Consider the following 21,458-nt stretch of genomic DNA (forward strand, 5'->3'; position numbering starts at 1 on the left):
CGACCCGATTTCGGCAAGAGTTTGCAAAGAGTCTGGTTGGCAGAATTGCAGGAATATCTCAGGTTACAAATGCCTCTAGTGTTTCCACGATTGTGGGAAAATGTGAGAAAACCGCGTTCGTCGCACCATCCGTTTACATAAAGTCGAACAGATTCTTGCTCTCTATTTTTGGCGGCAAGAGCTCCCACTTAAATAGGAAACCGTACGTGGAAAGTATTGATACCGTATTCTCAAGAAGGGTTTACATGCGGGTTTCCCGAATGAGTGTGTTAAGCGAAAGACTTAAAGGCAAGATTCAGAAATTAATTGAAGCAGGGTTTTATAAGTTTTGGGAAAGCTTGATCATTCATGCCCACACGGCTGGGGGCATAGGCAGACTGGGTGACGACAAATTTGTCGCACAGCAACTGGAATCTAACATTATTACCGTGTTTGTCATGATTGGCATCGCGGGAGGAGTTTGTGTCGTTATCTTTTTTATTGAGTTTGGCTTGGGTAGGAAGACGACAATTCTGGGAGGGTTTAGAACTTTGTGGTCAGCTAGTCGTACATGTGTAAAATATCTTGGGAAAAGATGTTTTAATAGGGATCGAGTAAAACCTGCATGTGGAATACAGCAAGAATAAATTTAATAAATTTTAGAATAAATTTGTTTAAAAAAAGTTGGACATAACAAATTGTCCGCCCCCGTAGTACATATGTACATACATATTTATATCACCCTTTAAGCCTTTCTCTAATAATATTTTTAGTCACCCATAACACGTCGCATGTGCACAGTATCAAACCCCAATAATTGAGCTCTAAAACTATTTCTTAAGTATGTGTGCATTTTAATTCATAATTATAATCATAATTCTATTCATAATTTCATTTTATATATTTATACACATAAGTATTTATTTGCATACATTTATAAATATGTATTTACATATGTAAAACGGGACATATGTCCCGTTTTAGTTTCTTACTGAAGTATAAACTACCTTAATATTGTTTACGGATCATTGTGCCATTTTGTTTGTATATAATCGTCAATTTTATAATTGTACATACATAAGTTCGATAAAATTTGAAGGTTGCCGATCAATTATAAACTTGATTAAAATAAAATAAAATGAAATTTAAGAAACTTAATTCTACCGAGTAGCTACTACAAGTCTTGAAAAGGTTCAAGTTTCACATCTACCCCGTCCCACGTTTCATTTTCCACCTTTACTACGAATTGCTCTTTAATGTCTGGCTTAATTTCGTCTTCCACTCCGCCGCCAATTTCTACTTCATCGTCCAAAATCACTTCACTTTTTACTCTCACGAGATCTAGCTCCTCCCCCTTGACCCCCAACGACGACGACCCATGCACCCGTCCAAGATGGTCAAACAGCTCGTCATACTTGTCAAATTTCTCGTCACACATCAAACATGCGTTATTCCACGTGGCGTGACTTTTTTGTATGTGCGATCTCCGGTAAATTTCTGAGCTGAACCATCTCCGACACGTTTCCACGGGGCACATGATCCGAGAGGAATTTCTAAACAAGCAAAAAATTAAGTATGAAAGAAACTATGCAAAATTCTCCAATCAAACAAAGCTCGGCGAATATCGGGTAAAAACCTCCAATTATCTGGGTCAAAATCCATATCCGGGACAAATCTCGCCCTCCAATATCCAAATAAATCAAAAATCTCGCTCCCCAATACACTCTAAGAAACCCGATAACAAAGTTATTACCAGGCGGAGTATCTATGTGACTCTACCGCATGGTAATTAATTTATTATTGAGTGGTAGATATTTTGTTACCGAACCGGTAATAACCCAGATCGCGAAATTTGAAAATATTACCAGTTGGTAACTAATTTTCTACGACTCAATAATAAATTCATTACCATGCGGTAGAGTCACATAGATTCTCCGCCTGGTAATAACTTTGTTACCGGGTTTCTTAGAGTGTACTCAAATATCCATATGCATAAAAAATTCTTCCTCATTAACCTCCAAATATTCGCGATATCCGCCAAGCTCTGATCAAACTTAACCACACTCACACGACGACCCATTCCTTGGACTGCCCCTTAGTAGTAATCCGTGTCCCCACGTGAAGGTGAGTCGTCAACCCGTAACCGCTCCCTAGTTTTGCGACACACCTGAAAATAAAATGTAAATCCGAGTTTTATATTTGAGAAGGCTCCCTTCTTTCAATTAGTGACAACTTTGAAGGTTTGCTCACGTGTCGAACGTCGCGTGGCGTTGTAATAATTCCGCCGTTGCGAATTCAGTCTTACACCGCTCGCACGTTTTCTGATTGAGCCCGCGACACCTGAAAATTATTGAACGGACACAGATTTTGATTTCTCCGTATCCAAATCACTCCCGCTTCGTATTAAAATTATAACGCTCAATAAAAACTTTTTAACCAGCCAGATGTACATAAATACGGGAACGTCCATATATTACGGTCGATATAAAAACTCCTCCGGTTAATTCTGGAGGCCGGAAACCACCGTTTTGACGACGTAATGTCTGGACGCTCCCTGCCTGACCCGTTTGCTCACCTGTTCAGTTCGTGAAATCGCAGGTTTTGCAGGGTCGCATACGAATTCGGACATGTCGGACAGGAAAAACGGACCCTTTGAGCTAGTCCGTCTTCCTCCGGAGGACTCTCTTGTGATGAAATACCTGCCAAAATCAATTATGTATAAAAAATCTATTACCATAAGTATTTACATATGTAGCTACCTAAAATACATTCAGGATCGATTTTAAAATCCGGCGTTGACATATTGAAAATTAAATTTGCCCGTTTGTAAAAAAAAATTATCCAACAGATAAGCGTATTTCGCTTTTCCTCCTGCCCCTCCTGTTGGATAACAATTAAATGAAATCTTTTCCATTACAAAACTAAAAGGTTAACTACAATTTTCTGATGAAATTGTTTAGTTACGCACCTGCAAAATTGCGAATTCCCAACCAATAGTCCGCTCTCCGACTGGACTTTTACAGTGTAAAGTTTTGACCTTGATGAAGAAAGCCGTTGCAAATTATTTACATATTACATTTGCAATACAATTTTTTCCAAAATTATTTATTTATCTCACCCGGTTTTAATAAGTATCCAGTTAAGAATAATCCAGAAGTTTGATTTACTGTAAACAAATCAATAAATTCGTGTTAGCTTTATTAAATATGTATGTACAATAAATACTGCGAAACAATTAGAATGAATTAAAATTACCACCTGAAGTTGTATAACTTGCTGTATTTAATTATTTCTTAATTTTCTTGCTTAAAATTTTGAATATTTTTTTATTACTTCATACTTCATACTTGGCACGACAGAGTGTCAGCTGCTTGCACGTTTTTTTCATGCCATGTGGCCTGCTCTGCTCGATATGAATATGACTTGTGTATTTCTCAAACCTAAAGCCTCGTACTCAGGTCGGGTTTTTCGCGAGTAATGGTTTAGCAAATATGAATCTAAACTTCTTATTTTGCAATATATTTGAAGAAACACTCCCATTTGGTACACTTTACAGTGAAACTCAAGTAATTCAAATGAGGGGGTACTTTAATTCTTTCGATAGAATAAATAAACCCTTAGAAACAGGTATAAAAAAGTAGCGTCAAAATTATCGAAATGTCCTTTAAAATGACACCATATGCGACAATTACGTATTCTTGACTCTTGACCCTGTATCATGACGTTAAAAATATTCACGTCCTTGAAATCGCGGTCAAATTTCCTTCAAAATGACATCCCATATGACAATTATGTATCTTTTGACCTTTGACCACGTCCTCAAGGTCACGAAGTCACAACTTAAACTCGTTTGATGCATAATTTATAATTAATGATATTATGCCACGTATATTATTAATTTACCGGTACATATTTCAATAATTAAGATAGATATATACAATGAGATCGTGTTTTTTCGCGCTCGGACGATTTTCAAGTTTGATAGCTTAAAATTTTCGTAATTTTGTGTACATGAAGAATCTGTAATAATATTGGGGGCGTAGATTGGTGGTTTTCGAGATCTGAGCTAAAATGTGCGAATTTTTTGATAATTTTGAGTTTAGCCTCAAACTCGTCAAACTTTGGTTTAATATGACTGGAAATAATTTATAAATTTATTTTGGACTTGAATTTGGTCGATATTTTGATATCTGACCCCAATTTTGCAATAAGTTCAATTTTGCAAAATAATTGCATTTTCCGTATTAGTATGCCACGATCTAATTTTGGAGTTTTGATTAGCATTTTAAGTTAATCCATAGGTCTAATGATCTAGCTGAATCGCTAGATACAATTCGTTACTTATTCCGAATGTTTAAACCAACTGGGGATGTTGTGAATAGCCGGCTATAGCGGTAAATTTGGGACCGCAGTTGCAACACATATTGCAACAAAATTTGAACGAAATCTAAATTAGAATATGAGTAAGGAGTTCATGTTAATGTTACGACGGATTTCTGATATGTCCAGTTGCCAATTCAGAATTTTGAAATTAACGCAAAGTATTGTTAACCACTCGGAATTTTGTTAATGCCGCGTCGACTTGTTTTAATAACTATTTAGTTAATGTCAATGGTTGGAAATCAGCATGTTACATATTAAGTTGTTACCTTATGACAATAAAAACTTACTAGATATTATTATTATGTTAATATTACTATTCAACATTATGCTACGAACATCTTTTAGTGGCTCTTTTGTCCCTTCGAGTAAGACCTCAGATGTCACGAAATTGTGGCGATCTGAACTCATAACCGAAATCATAAAAGAAATAATAACCTATGTAAATCATAACTGGAATCATAATCAAAAACATAACCGATTTTTAACCTAAATGATAATCTAAATCATAACCGAAATAACCCAAGTCATGATCTAAATGACAACGCAAAAGGAAATCATAACCGAATTAGAAGGGAACGTCCAAATATTACGTCATCATTTCAGAGCTGGGAACTAATCCGGATTAGTCAATGTGTTTAAATGGTCAATCCCAATCCCTAATCCCTAATCCCTCTATCTTTTAACTTTGGATAATCCGGATTATGTAGTTCCCAGCTCTGCATCATTTTAATGCATGGGTGGTTCAAGTCCTATTTTACCCATGTTAAAACTCCCTATCCCTTGATGTATATGTTGGATTGGTGGGTGGGTGCTAAAATTGAGAATTTCTGACAATGTAATTTATGGATAGCCCCTAACCTAAATCATAACCAAAATCATACACAAAAGAAATCAAAACCATAACGAAATTGTAATCTAAATTATAGCATGATCATATCTAAGAATGGTACCCTGAGCTAGAATAGTAATCTGTAACTAATTTAATCTGTAACTAACTTAATCTGTAACTAATTTAATCTGTAACTAACTTAATCTGTAACTAATTTAATCTAACTAAATGCAAGACAATATTCATTTTATACATAAGAAATGGTTAAATTCGAGAGTAAGACAAAAGTCGTTCTAAAAAATCGTGGTCATGGCGCGGAAAAAACACAATTGTCGTTGCTTCAGGAGGTCATTGATTTTCACCTTTTTTGCTCCGTGGGCTAAAATTTGTTGCAATTTAGAGGAATTTCTGCTATACCAAGACAATGCTAAATTTGAACATTTTCTTACCGAAAGTTTGTATATATTTCCCGTTATATTTCCCAATATAACGCAATGCTAAATTTTTAATTTTTCAGTTTGTCGAGTTTTATGCATGAAAATTCCTTCTCCCACACCATGACCACAACATACTTATTAATGCATTTTCTTCTTGTTAATCATACACGTTAATAAACATTTCTAATGCCGCTTTTCCCCCTACCAATGCTTTATACAAGATTTCGTGGATTTCACATTTTTAAAATTTCCGAAGGAGACAACTTTCCAGAGTACATTCGGGTACGATTTTTTTCGGCCGGGTGTACCCCAAGAATTGCTGGATTTTGCCCGGGTCGGATTCTTCGTTTATGTAGGGTGACATGCTGGAAAGTCGGATATTTCCTCCAAAACAGGGTAGATATCCAATAGAATAAAATGCAAGATGGGTCGTCGGGGTGCTGAAAAAATGAAAATTTTGTATTAAAAACTGCGGAAACCAAGTACGGAAAAAATTATGACGTCGGTCGATATCAATCAAATGGACAACTTTTCATGCAAGATACGCTGTTTGTGGGCTGGGGTCTTTGGGGTTTTGTGGATCTTATGGTATCCAGAAACCATAGAATGCTTATGGTTGAGCAATTAAAATTATACCAATTTCTTTATGATTCTCATAAAAAATGGTTCTATCTGTAATTATAATGTCTCATCCCTAATCGGGGTTTCGTTGGTTTTTGTTGGCCTTTTTAAAATTTGGGGCATAAATTGAAACACAAGAGTACAACTTACATCAAGACTAATTAAATTTTCGGATTCAGCATGAAATAGAATATTCCTTCGGTATGATGTTGATTTCATAATAATATTACCACCCAATCAAAATTTTCAACCAGTTTCCGATCTTCAATTTTTTTTACAAAAAAAACACGAAAAATCCACTTTTTAACATAGTAAAATTTTGGAAGAAAAAATTCCACAAAACACTGAAGAAATAGTATTTATTTTTTAAGAAATTTTGGTATCAGGCTACGTATGTAGTTTATGCAGTACACATATTTGTGTATTTCGTCGTCACGGGAAAATAAAACACTAGACAAATACGTGTACTTGGTCGTTAAGGGGTTAAAACGTCTTACTGACGGAGTGGCCATAATTTTGTAGTTTATGTCGTCTTGACTGGAATTGGGACGGGGTGTGCACAGAGGTGTGAATGAGGCTCAATTTATATCTTTACGAGGTGGGAAGTCCATCATAAAATTTAAAATTTATTACTTACTTTCATTCATTCCACTCAAGAATTTACGCATCAGAGAAAATTTGATAACATCATTTTCACACCATCTCCAGGGCCTTTTAAGGAGTTTACGACTTTTTTAAATGGTAGATTTCGACAGGATTATGTAATTATCAGGCACTTACGTAAATCTCACATACTTCTTTATATGCGTTGACTACAATTTATTTCTTCGGCTCGTTAATCATGTTATATTTTCCTTGTGAAATACATAACCTACATAAATAAAACTGCATTTTGTAAGTAAGCAAATATATTTATGTAGGAGTATTTATGTGAATGAGTTAATCAGCACTGCATATTTAAGGTAGGAGATGAAAATATAAGCACAAATCTAGATGTAGCTATGCACCGGTCACACTTTAGTCTGTACCCAATTAAATAAGAATCGAGCTCCCCCAACGCCTGCCTACACATTTTGAGCTAAAAATTAGTCTTAATCTATCACAAATTTAGTTATATAAACTCTAAGAAACCCGGTAACTTAGTTATTACCAGGTAGAGTATGTATCTATTTGACTCTACCGCATGGGAATTAATTTATTATTGATTGCTTGAAAATTAGTTATCAAACCGATAATAACCTCGGTTGCGAAATTTGAAAATATGTATTACTAATTGGTAACCAATTTTCTACGAGTCAATAAGGAATTAATAATTAATTACCATGCGGTAGAGTCACATAGATACTCCTCCCGGTAATAACTTAGTTACCGGGTTTCTTAGTGTTTAGGAGTAAGGAACACGAAGTAAAATGTACATGCAATTTGGCAAGTTTATGTAGGCTTCTCTCCCACTAGGATAAAAATATCTGCGCATATCCCCGAAATATGCGAGTACCCCGAAATCTGCGAATACCCCAAAATCTGCGCATTTGGAATATTGCCATTTACTAATTTCATCATCTAATTTCAGTTTTAATTTCATCTATGCTCAATTTGTGCCCATACCCTGGGAGACCTCCATCGTAAAATGGTTACTTTTATGACCACGGGTACATCCGGTTTCGACCTACATTAATGTTTCAAGATTCCCGCTGTGCTTGGAAACTTTAGGTGTTAACCCTCCCACGATTCCGTTCTATATTTATTCCGCAATTAAATAAATTAACAAATAAATTCTTGATTGGCAAGTTTATTACTAAAATCGTAAAAAATTTTAGGCCAGGAAATCTGCAGGCTTCCGTTACATAAAATATGGTCATGCATGAAAATGCACAAAAATCTAAAATCAAAAAAACTTAAAATCGAGAATTTTCGATAACGTAATAAATAGTGTTTCTCAACGGGTACGAAATCCTTCATCCGAATCCGAACCCGAACCCGATATCTTCTACCCGAATTCGATAAGTACCCGAACCCGATAATCCGATTTGTTTGGGGAAAGATCCGAATCCGAACCCGAACCCAACACGCTTCATCCGAACCCGATACCCGTTAAGTACCCGATAAGTATAAAATAATTGCATACACTCATTTGTATATTAATTAATTTGTTTCAAAATTATTGTTGAAACAGTTAATAACTAATGACAACTTTGAGCTTCAATTTTATAATTTCGACTTGTTTGTCAAAAATGAAACCAGCTTTAAATTGTATAACTTTTTATTTCTTCCACTAATATCAATCACTCACGAGTACTATTGTTCATAATATTGTCATAATATTTGTGGAACTGTCATATAATATGTAACTCAAGATAGAAAGGCAGACAGAATAAGATTAGGTCCTCAATCTCGCCCATGTTAAAATTTCAATCCAGTAATGTGTACATGGAATGGTGAGGGAGGACCTAGAAATGGATAAAATTTGGTTATTTATTTTATGCATGAACGTTCTATTAATTGAAGGACATATGGATTTTGAACAACTGCCAATGTTTAAAAAACTTATTGTGGGACTTAAATCTTATATGTCAATTTTGAATCGGGTTTTCGGATTTCCGAAAATCCGAATCCGATTAGAATAGGATACTGAAAGCGTGATCCGTATCCGAACCCGATAACGTTCGGATACAGAAAACCCTATCCGAATCCGAACCCGACAAAACCCGAAACCCGATAACGACCCGAACCGGTTGAGAAACTCTAGTAATAAATATGTATATGGATGGCCCCATACTGGAATCAAGCCCTCCACAGAAATCATCAAACCAATAATTCTACCAGGGTTTGAAAACCCACTCATTTGTCATACAAAAAAAAGTACAACGTAGTTTCACGCAACATATTAAGATCCCCTAAAATAGCGCATTTTTCATAATTAATCAAAAACTGAAACGTGTTACTTGCCATTGAAATGCTTCCGTCCTTTGGGTTATTGCCCGATTAAAAATGAACCCTTTTTCTATACTAATTTCATGCAGGTGAAAAACAGCAGCACTGGTTGGAACGTCTTATTTAATTAGCTTAACCTTTCCACCTACTCGACTTATGATTACTTGCTTATTATCTTATTTGATGATATCATGTCCCAATTAATAAGTGAATCTAAAGTAAAGTAAAGTACTAGATCTAAACTACAAATTTAACTACAGTATGACTGTCTCGCCGATGAGTTGTAAATGAGTTGAAGATGAGTTACCCTTCATCGCACGGCAAGTGGGAACCGACTTGTGCCAAATTAATGTATTTTTTTGCATTTTTAGACTTCAGATATATAAATTTGAGATGAAATAGATAGTACAAATTTCAAATGAATACAAAACTTTTATTTATTTTTAAACCAAATTGTTCATGCGCCTTAATATGACGAGTAACAATAGTATCATAAAATTATTGAGTTTACGACTTAACCAAACGTAAAGTTTCCCTAACCCCGTTTTGCACATAACCACCCGTCCGCCACCAATTTATCGGCTTCCCCCGTGTGGACGGGTTTCCGTGGCTGAAAAATTTCCATCTCCACGCTCGAACGAGTAGACTCCATCGGATTTGGGGCAACCTGCATAAAGACTGGTTTTACAAGGGACCTTCGCAATTTTTTACTTTACAAAATTTATGAACATCCCCTTATTCCAAGAAATGTGACAAACCCGAGAGGTATGAGGCACTCCACTGTTCCTATTTCGTCCATGGTTAAACCCGAAGTAGAAATATGTTTGTAGGTAGTGTTTGTCCTATTTTCTGAGATTCGTATAATTGCCAGGCAATAATGCAATGCAGCGGGGCCAGGAAAAGGACTCCAATAATCTGAAATTCAAAATATGTTACATTTTTTTGAAAAATATGAAACTCAAATTTTTAATTAGCCTCTAAGCAGTACAACCAATTACGAAAAACTGCATTAGTTCGCGGACTTTATAAGCTCTCAACACTTTTATGATACAATTGTTACCACTACTTACGAAAGAAACCTCTTTGGTGCCATGAGCTCCCAGCATAACCACTATATACATTAGACGCAGTTTTTAATACTAGCCCAATGATGTAACAAAATTTCCTTGTTAAAATGACATTTGGTCACGTGGTGACGACTTTAGTGACGGACGGAACGGTCACGGTCGACATGCTTTTAGTAGTGCAGGTACCCTTTTCACAACACACTCCTCACTCATCTCACTTAAAGCTCACCCAATTACTGTATTTACAATATAATTACTATTTTCCACTATCTACAGCTTTTCATTTTTCTATTTTTCTACTCAAAAATCAGTTTAAAGATTATGTAAAAATAAACAACTTTTTCTGCTTTTAAAAAGTGAAGAGATTTGTTCCTACCAGATTTCGAAGTGCGCGTGAACATTTTTTTAACTCGAACGGAAAAAATAATATTGAATAGCTGTAAATTGTAAATTAATAACTAGGAAAATTGGGGTCCGAAATCGAGGCAGCGGCCAAATTCTAGTGTAAAATAATTTTTAAAATTATTTCCCGCGATATTTGACCAAAAGTTGGAGTAGTTTGAGTCAAAATCCAAAATTTGCAAAAAATTCGCACATTTGGCTCAGATCTCGAAAACCATCTTACGACCACCCCATTTTTATTACTGATTTTTGATCTACTAAATATTACGCAACTTTTAAGCCATCTAACTCGAAAATCGTTTAAAAAAATCACAATTTCATTGTATATGTATATCTATCTTAATAATGATACTGTAAATCTAAAGACAGTAAAATTAGTTGCTGGTATCCTCGGTTAATAAATGGGTTGGACTTTAAGTGAGATGAGTGAGGAGTGTGTGGTGAAAGGGGTTACTGAAAGCATAGCGACCGTGACCGTTCCGCGCGTCACTAAAGTCGTCACCATGTGACCAAATGTCATTTTAACACGGAAATTTTGTTACATCATTGGGCTAGTATTAAGAACTGCGTCTAATGTATATAGTGGTTATGCTGGGAGCTCATGGCATCAAAGAGGTTTCCCTCGTTGGCCGGTACATATTTTTAGTTATTGCTCGGCTGTGCGAATTTATTTTAAAATTCTGCATGACAAATTTTTAGAGCGGGTAGTTGCCAAATAAAGAACAAATATAACTTATACGGCTTACGTATGCGCAAATTCTAAACTCTGCTGGCGGCGGGATCTTCGTCGATGGTTTCCCATTTTCCTCAAAATAGTGGGGAAGCAGAAGAGACGCACATGTCATCAAAATGTGAAGCACTCCGAGCAAAACGTGTATAGTGGCTCCCTGGAAATAATTCAAGAATTCAATTTTTATTAATACACTATAAATAATCTGGTAATAAACATTACTAAAAAGAACAAGTATTTATGTGACTCAACCAAAGCTATAATGATTAGTTTTACCGTGTGGTAATGGCTTGGTAATAAAGTTTTACCATCATGGTAACGAATTTTTACTACCTGGTAAAATATTATTACCAAATTTGTTACCGAGAGTGACTTTACCGGATTATTAAGAGTGTACTCGTTTGATAATCTGCATAAAATTTTGTAACTCAAGTAACTCGAACCCGATCGCTTACGGCGGGACAAATTTGGCTGGCTTTCTAATTATTGCCGGGTCTGCTGCATAATGTTGACGCAAACCATGTTCAACCCAAACTATTTTCGTACCAAGTTGGTTCGAAAGTTTAACTTTTCAGAAGCAGAAGTAAGATTAAGCCCAGAATTTGAGCAGATTTCAAAAACTCGGCAAGGTATAATTTGCCATAACTCATAATTCCACAACTGCCCCCGCAGGATACAGCTTCCTCGGAAAAACCCGTGGGGCCCAAAATTTCCTGAATTTTTCACCCCCGTTGTTTCCAAAGAGTTAGTCTTTTAAATTAATATTGTTAAAAAATAGCCTAGTTTGAACATGGTTTGCGTCCCAGTTTATGTTTTGAATATTATCCTTAGCTAGATATAAAAAGAGTATATGCGATAGTATACTCCAGAGGTCGACGCCGACAAATTTTCGGGGGCGGCGGCGCCTGTTTTTACTGATTTTTCACCTGCGGCGCGGTGCGGCGCTTCGCGGCGTCGCAATCTTAAAGGAATCAAATTTTTCGGCTGCGATGGCGCGTAAAATGCTAGTTTTAAACAGGCGTTCGGCGGCCCGGCTAACGATCGGTGGCGTCGACCTCTGATATCCACTAACAATCGAATCTTATTTCAAGCTACACTGGGATTGTCTAGCGAGTTATATCAAAAAATCAAGCCAAAAATTAAAAACAACATGGCGTTATTCGTTCCGTTGAATGGCCCCTTTGAAGAAAAATATTAGCGGCAAAGTTCAGTTCTTTAGAAAACCAAAACCAAGGCTCTCGTCTGCCCCCCAATATTTTTCTTTAAAAGGGGCCATTCAATGGAGAAATAGGTGCCATTTGATTCCTAATTTTTGGCTTAATTTTTTGCCATAACTCGTTACGAAATCCCGGTCTAGCTTGAAAAAAGGTTCCATTGACAATTAGTAAAAATTGAAAATATCTCATCTCTCACAGCGCCATGCAGCTCCGCATTGTTTTTATTGAGGTCGAACGTATTAACCAGGACGAATGCCGTCACCGCAATTAATGCCAAAATGTTCACCGCTAAGTATGGCGAGTATCCGTCCGTCTTTCCATACGTTCCCAGCATCAAGGTCACGATTTGTAAAACCTAAATCCAAATAATATAAAATTCATCACCAATAAGGGAACATTCCCAGTGTATTCTCTACGATTTAATTATTGTGCAAAGAATGACTAAACGTGATAAGTTGGATTTGAATTTCAACGCAAATTAACGCAAATGTTAATCAAGTGGGCACGTGTTTTCTGCTGGCAGAAATTCCATCACGTTTAATCTTTTTCTGCATAATGGTATGAAAATTGCGAAAGATGCGATCTCCCAATGGACACTTTGGCAGAAATATTTGTATCCGCAGGGGACGTGCCAGAAAATCGACAAATCGTACATTTTCATCATTTACTGCACGTTTTCTCCTCTTCGGATGCAAACATTTCCGCTAGTCGGGCCAATTTTGTCAATCGATCATAAATTTAATTCATATGTATGACGTTGTCGAAAGACACGATCTCCCAATTTTTGCAAGGATATTTGCATCCAACAAGGACAAAACATGCTATAAACTTGGCAAATTTTTAAACATCCAAATTTACTTCGCCTTGTCTCCTATTCAGAAAGTAAATTTGTCAACTTTGTGCCGTTTTTTTCCTCTTTGGATGTAGATTTCCTTGCCAAACGTTCCTTTGGCAGATCGTCAAATTTATACTAATTAAATACGTGATCGATTGAAATTATATTATTTCCTCAAAATCCGAGACTATCCGCTGTAAGTCCTCCATTGCTCGGTCAACCAAGCATGAATTTTTTGATAATTTTGAACACTAAACTTTATTCAAAAACTGTCCTTACAATGACCAGAAATTTCAGCTGGTCATGAATTTCAATTCAAACCCCATCTCGATCCACGAATTGTATGTAACTGGTTGGGATCGGATCAAAAAGTCAAAAAATAACTTTTAAATTGTGAAATTAGATATTCCAGAAGTTAAATACTTTGAACAAAAAGTTTTAAAAAATGAGAAACTGTGTTAATTTTAGGCTGATGTTGTCAAGAAGGAAACAAGGAATGAGTCCTAATGGAAAAAGGGCTACTCTTAAAGTCCAATTTCATCATGTGTTCAAAATTTGAACTTCAAATTAAGGGTGAAATGGGCACCCGGCCAAATCCAATTCAAGATTATAGGGCCGTACATGAGGCATGTGATCGATTTTGGGGAAAATTGTGACCCCTTCGCCTCTAGTGTGACCTATTTGTTCAATTTAACATTTATCATGGGAAGGTTAGGATGCCAACCCCCACAAGTCGACCACGTGCTTTTGCACAGCCGCTAAATTCAGAGTCCCTTTAGTTTTCAACCGTTTAGGAAGAATGCAGGGTCCACTTTGTACCTTTTCTTCCACACGCCTGAAGACCAGACTGCTCTAAATATGCATATGCTTATATTGAAATGCTAAGAGTTCAACGACACAATAGGGGCACGTCCATATACTACGTCATAAAAAAGATAGGTTGGTAGCTCTGGGTCGCTTATATTATTCGTGTTGAGCCTGACACGAGTAGGAACGAGAAGTGCTGGGAGGGATAGGTCTAAAAATCGGCGTTTTTGATAACATAATATTTGGACGTTCCCAAGGTTATTGTACTAAATTTGTTGTTACCTGCGTACCTCTGCACAAATATTTTCACACCATATGCCTCACAACTTGGCGAACAATGGCCCAAAATCATCTACATAAATAAGTTTGTGTGACACTGGAAATATATAAAATTTGGAGACAAATCGTCAAACGCTGGAATTTAACTTTAAGTATAAAACCTTATTATGTATGTAGCTAAAATAACGGAAAAATATACATAATTATGCAAATCGTACAGGTATGTATTTATGTGCATCTGTCTCGCTTGCTTGAAATTTTGCACTACAAATTTGATATTCACTTATTTAAAATTTAATTCTTCAGAAATGAACTCATGTTTTTCCAAGATCTGAACCTAACCTTACATATTTATGTACGCATTTGTCCTCTCGTTGAGACCATTAGTTTACTCGATTTGCAAAATTAGTTATGTTCATGCTGACGGACGAAACGATTGCAATAACTTCATTCCAATTCCAAACTATAAGTTTTTACCGTTCTTCTGTTTGCATGTTTAGAAAAGGACAAAGCGACCGACCATACATAAATTATGTAGCGCAAAAATCACGTGAACATTATATGCAAGACAATGAATTGAATAACCCGCGATTTTACTTTTCCAACCCCCATCGGCGAGTTTTTAGTGTGCTCGTTAACTCTACAATCCAGCGTATAAACCTGTGACGCTCAGGAACGAATCCCTCCACAAAGCCAAGCCTCCGGCAAGTAGAAAACCACACAAGGTATATATCGTCTTCAAAGCCTCTAGGGAGACAGGGTTAGCCTGTTCAAAAATTATAGTGGCCTATCATTAATGAATTTAATGCGATGATAGGCCACTACATATTAGTGGGTATGCATATATATCAACAAACGACTAACCCTCGGGATCGTCCTTAAATTATGTTCCCGAGAAAGCCAAGGGGGGTCCAAGGCTCCAATGATACCGTGTCTATGTGACACATGTCACAAGGGGAAAAGGGTTCAGAAAGTCGCGATTTTTACATGGCACAAATTTATGGACGTCCCCCTACTACAGATAATCCCACTCCAGCTAAAAATATACTTACCCTTGGCTAACTTTGGCGAGCACAAGGGGAAAGCTCATATGTTATGTCCCAAAAAAGGATGACTTTTTTACTCACCCACCGACCCACTCCGTCCCTATCCTACTCATGTTAAGTTTAACACCAGCAAGAGAGGAAAGCCAAAATGAGGCACCCACCATTTTGATGACGTAACGTATGGACGTTCCCAAACTCGGGTTTTTACCCTTTACTCAAGTTAGTCAAACAGTTAGGAACCTTCTTCCACGCCATATTCTTCCAAGTGTGGAAGAGTGCCTTAATTTTCCTTGTATATTCTTGAATTCTCAGAATTAACAACTTTGTTAAATACTTCGTTAATTGCAGATAATAAATTAATTGATAAATTGGTAGTGACTCACATTTAAATACAGTTACAACATTTCTTTATAAATATACCTTCTGGCAAAATAACTGAACTGTATTACATATTTACTTACATCTCAGGTAAAAAAAATGACACACATACCAGATTATAATTTTATTCACTTCGCTAATAGTCATGCCTCAATTTAAAAATTCCACAAATTTTTTAAAAACAACGATTATCATCTTTTACCCTCTATACCAGCGAATTTAGCTAAAATACGGATCTGTCCTCTACGTAAAATCCTTTGAACGAACATCCTTATTCATGCCAGGAAATCCGAATCTGAAGTGCGAGGTATGACAATTATGCAACATATTTAGGGGCCGTCCATAAATAACGTAGCTTTAAAATCGCGATTTTTAGACATCCCCCTTCCGCCCATTATTATGTTTGACATATAATTCGAGCCCCCTACATTAATATCCCGAAAAGAATATACATAATTCCTGGAAATTTGTAGGGATAAAATTCAAATCACGCAATCCACATGGCCAAAAACATCTGCCAAACATGCCACCGCGAATTTACCAGGGCAACACATCTTAACGAACACGTGACAAGAATGCACACCTCCAGAGAACGACATCGCCCCTGCCCATTCGCACAATGTGGGAAAGCCTTTCATGAAAAAGTTGACGTTGGCAGACACGTGAAAAGCATGCACAGCACGAACAAACGACCCCCAGTTCCGTGTACTTTTGAAGGATGCGTTAAAACCTTTAAGCATCAGAAGACCGCTTTCCACCACTTTGTAAAAGAACATGCCACGAATCCTGTCCGATTTCGGTGCACCCTTTGTGGCAAAGAATTTAGGGAAAAGCCCAACCTTGACAATCACATTGCCACCCACACTGGCGAGAAAAACTATAAGTGTCCAAACTGCAGCAGAAGCTTCAGACACCAGTCAAATTTCAAAGCGCATCAGGTAAGCAAGGGAAAAAATGTGATTCTTTAACCATACATACAGGGTGGTTTAAATGTCAGGTTACAATGGAAAATTTTTCAATGGGAAAAATTCGCAAATCTCCATTAGTTACTGAAATTTTGCATCTGAAATTCAATATTTTAAGAATTTTGTCATCAGTGTTCCATAAGTTTTGATAAAAATTAATAAAAATCTCAATCCCAAATCGGTAACTAATGGAAATTTACGAATTTTTCCTATTGAAAAATTTTCCATTGTAACCTGACATTTAAACCACCCTGTACATACCTCTTCAAAAATTTTGTTTTCATTCATTCAAAACTCAGTCATTCGGATTTCTGACGGAAAATTTGTATTCACATTCAGTCATTTTCTCTCAGACTCATTTCATCTGACTTCGTCGGACTTAATTTCTCATTTCGCCCCATGAATTAAGAAAAATCGAGAAATACTTTCACTCACAGTCATTCATCTGAAATGACAGAATCCTTCAGTCATTTTAACTCAACTCGCAATAATTAAATTTTCATTCACTATAAATTAAATCAATTAAATGAATGAAGGTGAACAGGTACATATGTATGTGTATACATAATACCGTTTGCTATTATTTCGACACCGTATTCCTACAAACGTGTATACTTTAGGGAGGTTAATAGGTTTCTTGAAATATTTATGTATATGCATTTCCCTTTATGCTAAATGAGATTTTCAACAATGTAGGAAGAAATCCAGGCAAGCATTGCGCTCAAAAAAGGTCACCACTGCGGCCGAGATTAAGAACATTAAGCGCGAATCTGCCCGCAGAATTGTGCAGACGGAGGACGAGAAAAAGGAAGAAGCCTTCCATTTTGTAATGAAATATGCCACGCCTGACGAAATAGAGAGATATCAGGACGCACAAGGCAGCCGAGATTATGCAGAAATTACGAGGAATGACGTGATCCGGAGGGCAAAGGAGGCTTCAAAAATTTAAAACTAAATGTACTTAAAATGCAAAATAAAAATAATTGATAGCATTGCACAGCTATTTATTCCTCGTAATTCATTATTAAATTTGTACAATCACTAAATCTAAACAAGGAGCATTTAAGTGTCCCATAATTTGTCCTTGTCAGTTGTCAGAGGTGAGCAGGACTGTCATTTTCTGAAGTCCAATCCATCCAAATCCAACTCATTTTATCCTGAAAAATCCAATCCATCCAAATCCAACTGTATAGGACTGGATAATGAATTATCCGAACAAATGGGTATCCAACTCACCTCTGCTGCTCACGAATTGTTTAAGTAATTAATCGGTATGACATTGTGTGCATGATAACCAAGTTTTTTAATTTATTACTCTAAAAATACCGTAATTTATTTAAGGTTATGCATAAAAAATACCCGGGTCGCCAATTATAATCGGTTTGTAATTGTAGCCGGATCTGTATTTACATACGGTATTCACCTTTCATCTTTGTTTACAAGGTAGAGAAATCACTTATTGAATAATAATATTTATGCATATTTACATGGAGTACTTAAATATTTTGTACAATTTCATAAAAGCATTTTGACTTTGTTCTGATCGAGCTTTTGTGTTCCTAATTTTTAAGAGTTTTCGAAACACTGAAATATTTATTTAACAAGTATTTCCAAAAATTTTCTAATTATTACTACTTATTTATTTAGGATTTGTTTCAGGTTCTGGGCTCGATTGTCCCACCCCTCGATTTCTTCTTCTTCATCCTGCAGAATTTCTTGCTTTCTTGCCTCCGTGACTCGATCAAGTTGTTCACGTCGTTTCTGATATGCGGCGGCATGCTACAGTGGGTTGTCAAAAGTGTTGGTGGTCAATTTTGCGGTCGGTACCGCGTGAGATATTTTTGCCCAGAGACAACCATGGACTAATTCTCCTGGCATTTTTTATAGCCCAACAAATGAAGAAGAAAATACATCAAACAGAGTTTCGAAATCTGACCCCGTTCGGGGGAAATTGAGAAAAAACTTCAAAAACAGTATAAAAAATTGTGGCAAAAATATTGGTGGTGGTTTATTTTTTGCGTCTACAGGCCAAACACGTCTGAATTTCCAGTCGTAACGTTAGTATAATATTCTTTTATGTTCATTGCACTATAAATTGATTTAAAATAGGCAATATAAATGAGTTGACCATCGCCGAGAAAAATTTATCAACAGCTCGCGTGAGAGAGGGGTTGGACCCCAAAATATTTACCTTCTGAGCTCGTTTAACCCCTGAAAAATTCAGAATATAATCATGCAGTACTTATAAACTTGCGCGGTGGTCTGTAGCGCAAAACAAGCCCGAACGAAGGCCACGCCATCAAGCCAAGGCAGAAAAGTTACTTATTATAGGAAGTACAACCCTTTTTTGAAAGCCCTAGCGGGCAGAAAAATTACAACACAATACACACTGAACAGATTCATTCTGATAATATTGAAATTAAGGTCCCCCACTTTATTTGAGTACATGCACTCCACCCCATCACTGAATCTGGTCGAGATAAAGATGAGATTAATTTCCCAACATGCTGGTAAGTAAAATAAGAAAAATAGCCTCTGGTGTATTTCACAGTTTTTTTCAAGCAATCGGTTATCAGTGGTTGAACTGATTTTTTACAAACATATTAAGGTCCACGGATTCTAAAAAAACAGAATTTGTTCTTATCCGATCACAGGATCTCGTCCCGATCATTTTTCATCCACTCGCATGTTCCCTTCGCCACCTATATTTTATCGACACATACATCTTGCTATGTGTATCTTTATAAACCGGCTTATTTCAATGAAAATTTGTTTCGGGTAGACTAAAACACCCAATAACCTGCAAAATTATGTAATCAAATATGATCTGAATTTTTTTTGTGACCCCTGAAACCTTCCCAACACTGCGGCGGTCTTTACCATAATAAGTAATTTTTCTGCCTTGGTGATATGCGGTGGCCTTCGTTCGGGCTTGTTTTGCGCTGCTGACCACCGCGCAAGTTTATATGTACTGCATGATTATATTCTGAATTTTTCAGGGGTTAAACGAGCTCAAAAGGTAAAGATTTTGGGGTCCAACCCCCCTTTCACGCGAGCTGTTGATAAATTTTTCTCAGCAATGGTCAACTCACTTATTTTGGCCATTTTAAATAAATTTATAGCGCAATGAACATAAAAGAGTACTATACTAACGTTACGACTGGTAATTCAGACGTATGAGGCCTGTAGGTACAAAAAATAAACCACCACCAATACTTTTGCCATAATTTTTTATACTGTTTTTGAAAATTTTTCTCAGTTTCCCCCGAACGGGGTCGGATTTCGAAACTCTGTTTGATGTATTTTCTTCTACATTTGTCGGGCTATAAAACATGTCAGGAGAATTAGTCCATGGTTATCCCTGGGCAAGAATATCTCACGCGGTACCGAGCGCAAAATAGACCACCATCACTTTTGACAACCCACTGTATATGTACATATTTTTAAATTTTGAATGAATGAAAAATTTATAATAATTTTTTCCAATTTTCAAATGAATGAATTTTGAATGAACAAATATGTATTCCCTGAATAGGCATTCGAGCGAAGCGGGGAAATGGTCCGGTGCCAAAGACCCGTCGCAATGGAGATGGCTGACCTCAAGCGGATCTCCCGCAGTGCCCGAACAAATATCACGGCGCTCTTGTTCTTGGTGTGACCGGGGCTGTCAGGAAAATTGTGCAGGAAAGAGGGGGAAATTTAGGCCAGGATGCGACCTCACTTTATACGCTGCCGAGCATTTCAAGTCATCCTGGGACCATGATGAATAATTTGTATGTAAAAATATGTATGAAATAACGAGGGTATTCAAATATGTACGTGTTGTACAAAAAGTTTCTTACCACCCTAAAAAATTTCCCATCATGGTTTTATCCATTTGAAGGGTGTTGATTTAATTCGTCCCAATTATTCCTAAATATGTATTTGAAAACTTGGGTTCATCGGGTGAATATTTAATACTCATGATTCTTAGTTACTAAATCGTTTCACACGAATTTGGCCAAAATCAAAGAGCATATGTAGTAAGACTTCCATTTTCAGTGGAATTTATGACTCATTTAGTCATTTCATTCAAATGAAAAAAATTCATACTCATTCACTATCCTAATCAGTTAAATGAATGAAGGTAAACAGGTATGTGTCTACATATCTATGCCAGTAAAACAATACCAAAAAAGTTACGCTAATTTCTATACCCGGGTGGAAAAGTGTTTTTTGGTGGTAAGAAACTTTTTGTACACTATGTAACCTCAAGTAATAACTTTTTTAAGAATCGTCGCCCCGTTGCGGATGCCACTCTCGGAGGAGAAAGCCGATGAAAGATTGGTCCTGATTGCGGAACAATTTCGTTACCTCTTAAACTCTAACATGGTCGTCTGCGCAGCCGCAATTTATCGAGGAATCGGACTAATTGGTGGAACCTTTCAGAAACATTTAATGTTTCCTAACTACGGAACCTTAATGAATTCCAACGTTGCCTCTTTTAAGGAAAATCGATACGAATTATTTGGAAATCCGGTCGAGCAAATTGTCCCGATTACTGCGTTGTGTC

At 36.6% G+C, this 21,458-nt stretch overlaps 2 protein-coding genes and 1 long non-coding RNA gene across 5 annotated transcripts; 1 reads left to right on the top strand and 2 right to left on the bottom strand.

Annotated features, from left to right (window-relative positions):
* Nucleotides 1-861: 861 nt before the first annotated feature.
* LOC110859707 lies at nt 862-6,545 on the bottom strand. 3 transcript variants are annotated; one of them, XR_004837106.1, is made up of 9 exons: nt 6,400-6,545; nt 3,238-6,068; nt 3,098-3,145; nt 2,948-3,016; nt 2,739-2,859; nt 2,555-2,678; nt 2,230-2,319; nt 1,995-2,146; nt 862-1,532 (listed from the first exon to the last, which is right to left on the bottom strand). XR_004837106.1 is itself a non-coding variant. In XM_022108680.2 (8 exons), exons 4-8 carry the CDS (start codon nt 2,779-2,781, stop codon nt 1,154-1,156), a joined length of 735 nt encoding a protein of 244 aa, XP_021964372.1. In that variant the 5' UTR covers nt 2,782-2,859; nt 2,948-3,016; nt 3,098-3,145; nt 3,238-3,398; the 3' UTR covers nt 862-1,153. The 3 variants fall into 3 exon arrangements, 2 of the variants coding, with proteins under 2 accessions (XP_021964372.1, XP_035715590.1); XM_022108680.2 differs by lacking the exon at nt 6,400-6,545 and having other exon boundaries at nt 2,048-2,146; nt 3,238-3,398; XM_035859697.1 differs by lacking the exon at nt 6,400-6,545 and having other exon boundaries at nt 2,048-2,146; nt 3,235-3,397.
* A 3,100-nt stretch (nt 6,546-9,645) lies between these two features.
* LOC118438876 lies at nt 9,646-12,949 on the bottom strand. The gene is made up of 4 exons (XR_004837104.1): nt 12,793-12,949; nt 11,396-11,536; nt 9,939-10,095; nt 9,646-9,847 (listed from the first exon to the last, which is right to left on the bottom strand). It is a non-coding gene; the product is annotated as an uncharacterized LOC118438876 (long non-coding RNA).
* Nucleotides 12,950-16,158: 3,209 nt separating this feature from the next.
* LOC118438839 lies at nt 16,159-17,855 on the top strand. Its single transcript, XM_035859623.1, has 3 exons — nt 16,159-16,248; nt 16,415-16,879; nt 17,603-17,855. The coding sequence occupies exons 2-3, from the start codon at nt 16,716-16,718 to the stop codon at nt 17,853-17,855; spliced, it is 417 nt and encodes a 138-aa protein (XP_035715516.1). The 5' UTR covers nt 16,159-16,248; nt 16,415-16,715.
* Nucleotides 17,856-21,458: the final 3,603 nt, after the last annotated feature.

Source organism: Folsomia candida, unplaced genomic scaffold (assembly GCF_002217175.1).
Source record: "Folsomia candida strain VU population unplaced genomic scaffold, ASM221717v1 Fcan01_Sc027, whole genome shotgun sequence".
Lineage (NCBI taxonomy): Eukaryota > Metazoa > Arthropoda > Collembola > Entomobryomorpha > Isotomidae > Folsomia > Folsomia candida.

Bases quoted from the DNA above. Each gene is read 5' to 3' on its own strand.
- LOC110859707 (XM_022108680.2), bottom strand. From the start codon at position 2,781: ATGTCAACGCCGGATTTTAAAATCGATCCTGAATGTATTTTAG. The intron at 2,679-2,738 runs GTAGCTACATAT...TGATTTTGGCAG, and splicing joins CGATCCTGAATGTATTTTAG to GTATTTCATCACAAGAGAGT. The intron at 2,147-2,229 runs GTGAGCAAACCT...TTTTATTTTCAG, and splicing joins CGCCACGCGACGTTCGACAC to GTGTGTCGCAAAACTAGGGA.
- LOC118438839 (XM_035859623.1), top strand. From the start codon at position 16,716: ATGCCACGAATCCTGTCCGATTTCGGTGCACCCTTTGTGGCAAAGAAT. The intron at 16,880-17,602 runs GTAAGCAAGGGA...TCAACAATGTAG, and splicing joins CAAATTTCAAAGCGCATCAG to GAAGAAATCCAGGCAAGCAT.